Below are 4,326 nucleotides of genomic sequence, written 5' to 3'. Positions count from 1 at the left end.
ACTTCCAAATGTTATTTTAATAAATTCAAAAGGGAATCTGTACTCACGAAATTTTAGGAAAATTACAGTTTTACAAATATTAGGTACTTATACCGCTAAGAATAAATATTTAATTTATGACGCTTACAAACTTAAAACTTTGAGTACTTATGTCCCTATTTACCTTAATATTATATATAGTGTGGGTTTTATCACTTTTATTGAAATTATTTTTGTAGAAATTTATATTGTTCTACTAATAATAGTAAGCACAGTAAATTACGATAAAATATTTTTTTTCTTGATTTTTAATTTTTAATAATTAAAAATGCTTTTAAGAAAAAAAAATAATTATATGTATTAAAATATTTTTATTATATTAACAAAATAATATTATAATAAACAACATAATTTTTTGGTGTAAATTTTAGTATTGTAGATGAAATTATAGAAAAATTTATCTTTTTGGTGTTAATTTAACACCAATTTAAATTTTGCCATTGGCCTTAGTTCCCTTATCTCTATTTTGGTGGGAGCGAAAGCCAAGTGAGACAGAAGACAGAGAGAAATAAGATAGCTTGTTACTTTCGTAATTAAGTCGGGAGGCCAATTCCACCACAAAAAAAAAAAAATAAATAAAAAATAAATAAATAAATAAAATATAAGATTTTCGCGTCTGGCGTGAAGGCTACATTGCAGAATTTATTATTTGGACAACTTTTAGTCTCACCACTGGCATGGCACCACCTAAAATACAATTTGATTAATTGCCAAGGTCAATTGAAGTCTGTTTTTAAACGTTGGGTAATTACATGAGCCATAATTTTTTTTTTGTAAAAAAAATTAAATTTTTATGTTTAAATTTTTTTTTTCTTCACATTTTTATGGCTTTTCATACAAACAACATGAAAACAACAAGAAAATTACATAAAAGTAACATGAAATAATATTTAAATAACATCAAACAACAACAAAAAATAACTTACAGATAATAAAAAATCAACAACAAATTAACAAGAGTATAACATAAAAAGATCGTATTTTCTATAAATAAAATCAAAAAAATCGTAAAAATATTTAAATTTCCACGAAATCGTATTTTTGTAATTTTTTTGTTATTTTTGTGTATTTGTGAAATAATCCATTGAAAGATTCATGTGAAGTCAATATTTATTATTATTAGACACTATCTCAATGAAAGATATAAAATTTGTGCTACATTTAACACACAAAATAATTATGTAATATATTTATATCAATTTTTAGTATTGTGCTGAAATGTACAATTCCAAAACTTAATACAAAATTTATTTTTTCATTAATATTTTTATTAAAAGTATTAGAAAAAGAAAAAATTACACAATACACCAAAAATTAAACAAAACTACAAAATGTTTTCGTTTTTATTCTTTGAACTTTTTTATTTACAAAAATACATATTCAGTAAAAATAATAAATTATTTTTTTGTTGTTTTATCCTTTATTTATAGTTCTATTATAGTTGTCATGGGGTTATTTTTCTGATTGTTTTATAGTTTTTTTTTTTTTTTTTGACGAAAAAGCTTCAGGAGAAGCCATTATAGAGTTGGAATTAAAGCATTCCAACAGGATTCTTCATCTTGCCCCAATGCCCTTCGTGCCAGGTTGTGCGCTCTGCAATTGATTGTTTTGTTTATGTGTCGCAGGTGAGCATCAGGGAAAGCAGATAAAGAACATCTTATATCTTCAACAACATCAGAGAGGGCTGAAAAATCTGCCTTCTTATTATGGACTTTGTCAACCAGCATTTTTGAGTCCGTCTCCACCACTGCCAAAGGGATTTGAATATTGATGCACCACTCCAAACTGGCCGCAAAGACAAAGCCTCTGCCATTAAAGGCTGCAAGTTCCCAACCGCAGGTGCAGAAAAACCAACTACCAAATTACCTTGCCAGTCACGAACAACAACTCCAAAACCCATCCTACTTTGTGCCGTGTTAATCGCTGCATCAGTTCGAAGTAGGTATTGATTTTGGGGAACGACTTTTTCCCCGCCCGAAACCTGCAACTTGTGAGCTCCACTACATCTGTTAATATCAGATACGGCTGATTGGTAATCTGAAATGAATGTGTTAATCCAAGCAATAATATCAGTAGGGGTCAAATCCAAATTTGCAAATAACTTTTTGTTTCTTGAGTGCCAAATAGCCCATAATGTTGTAAGCAATAAGATTAATTGATCTTTATGCAACTGTTCAAAACCATTCATCATGAAATCTTTAACATCAACATGCCTGTTAGAAAAATAAAAACTTCGGAGAGGCGAGGCCTTCCAAATTTTTGAAGCTCTAGGACAATCTAGCAGGGCATGTGTAACAGTTTCAGTGGGGTTGGTACAGAAAGAACAAGAGGGTTGAGGAATGGTTTTTCTAACAAACAAATTAAGGCCAACGGGGAGAATGTGGTGGAAAACTCTCCAAGAGAAATTTTTAATCTTAGGTTGAATATTTAAAGTCCAAAGAGTTTTCCACCAGGCATTAGAAAAAGAAGAGTTAGAAGAGGAAGGAGGAAGGGATGTATTATTGGCAATATGATAAGCTGATTTTACAGAGAAAATTCCTGACTTTTCTTGGTTCCAGATGAGAGAATCGGCCTTTTGAAGGCCCCCAATTGGGACTTTGAGAATAGACAACACAGAATAATCGTCAAAATACTGGTACAATTTGTTTTTGTCCCAAGACCCTTTATTGTCTATGAAAAAACTTACCTTATCAATAGGAGGCAGAGCATTACTTCTTAAGCATGGAAATTTTATACCTGGAATCCAAGGATCCTGAAGAGTTCTGATAGAGCAGCCATTGCCAACCTTCCACAGCAAACCCCTAATAAGAAGGTCTCTTCCCCAAAGGAGACTAGACCAAGTATATGAGGGAGAGTGACCTAACTTAGCCTCAAGAAAACCATTTAGTCTAAAATATTTTGCTTTTAAAATGTTGGCCAGGAGGGAATTTGGATTTGAGAAAACACGCCAAGTTTGTTTAGCAGGCATGGCCTGATTATGGGAAATAAGGGATCTGAAACCTAGACCACCAAAGAATTTAGAAGAGCAAAGAGTTCGCCAATTTTTCATATTTTATATCCTTTCCCCATTGATCCCCACCAAAATTGAGCCATTAATCTTTCGATTTTGTGACAGATTGAGGTCGGGAGTTTGAAACAAGACATTGTATAAGAGGGAATGGCCTGTATGACAGCTTTTAAGAGCACTTCCTTAACAGCTTTGGAAAACAACTTGCCATTCCAGATAGAGAGTTGGGAGCTGACTTTCTGAAGAAGGAAATCGAAATTACATTTCTTTGAACGCCCAAAACATTGAGGAACTCCAAGGTACTTACTGATGAAAGGCCGCGATTCAAGCCCTAAGGAATCAAAAAAGTAAGTAGAAATATTCGTAGGAGTATTGGGCGAAAAAAGAATGGAAGATTTAGTGTAGTTGACTTTTTGACCAGTGGCTAAGTGATAGGCGTTAAGGGCCTCCTTAAGAGCATTACAAGATGAGGGGGACGCTACCGTGAATAGAAGAGTGTCGTCTGCAAAAAGCAAATGAGAAACAGGAGGGGCATTGCGAGCAACTGAGATGCCCCTGAAAGAACCATTCAGCTCCTGAAGACGAAGAGCAGCAGTAAGGCCTTCTGAACAAAGGAGGAAAATGTATGGCGATAAGGGATTCCCTTGACGAATACCACGAGAAGGATGAATGGAACTTGTAATATGACCATTAATACTGAAGCGAATTGTGGTAGAGGAGATGCATTGATGGATTAAACTGATGAATTTTATGGGAAACTTAAATTTATCAAGAATGGCCAAAAGAAAGTCCCATTCCACGCGATCAAATGCTTTCTCCATATCAAGTTTGAGGCCCACCTAGCCAAACTTACCATGTTTACGATGATTTATAGCATGGACAACTTCCTGAGCAATAAATATATTATCAAAGATAATCCGCTCAGACAAAAAAGCACTTTGGAAAGGGGAAATAAGGCTTCCCAGGACACTCTTAAGGCGGTTTGAAAGCATTTTTGAGATGATCTTATAGATCGTTGAGCATAGACTGATAGGTTGAAAGTCTTTCAGAGAAGAGGCATTGAATTTCTTAGGAATCTGGACAATGAGAGTCTCATTGACTGAGGAAGATTATTTTATAGTTGCTTTATAGTTATCCTGAGGTTGATTTCTCATTGTTTTTTAGTTTTTGTTTAACTTTTTGCTGAGCAAAGTGTATTTTTATAATTTTAAAACTTTATAAGAGTACTTTTGTAATTAAAAACTTTAGACTATAAAATTGTAAATAAAGCATAAATAAAG

General features: G+C 33.0%; 1 protein-coding gene across 1 annotated transcript; it reads right to left on the bottom strand.

Moving 5' to 3' along the window:
* Positions 1-1,556: 1,556 nt before the first annotated feature.
* Positions 1,557-3,867, bottom strand: LOC115695246 (uncharacterized). The gene is made up of 3 exons (XM_030622326.1): positions 3,177-3,867; positions 1,906-3,039; positions 1,557-1,858 (listed from the first exon to the last, which is right to left on the bottom strand). The coding sequence occupies exons 1-3, from the start codon at positions 3,865-3,867 to the stop codon at positions 1,557-1,559; spliced, it is 2,127 nt and encodes a 708-aa protein (XP_030478186.1).
* Positions 3,868-4,326: the final 459 nt, after the last annotated feature.

The sequence above is a fragment of the Cannabis sativa genome, chromosome 6 (genome assembly GCF_029168945.1).
Source record: "Cannabis sativa cultivar Pink pepper isolate KNU-18-1 chromosome 6, ASM2916894v1, whole genome shotgun sequence".
Classification (NCBI taxonomy): domain Eukaryota; kingdom Viridiplantae; phylum Streptophyta; class Magnoliopsida; order Rosales; family Cannabaceae; genus Cannabis; species Cannabis sativa.
The sequence above is the reverse complement of the archived record's forward strand: the minus strand, read 5'-3'. Positions and strand labels throughout refer to the sequence as shown.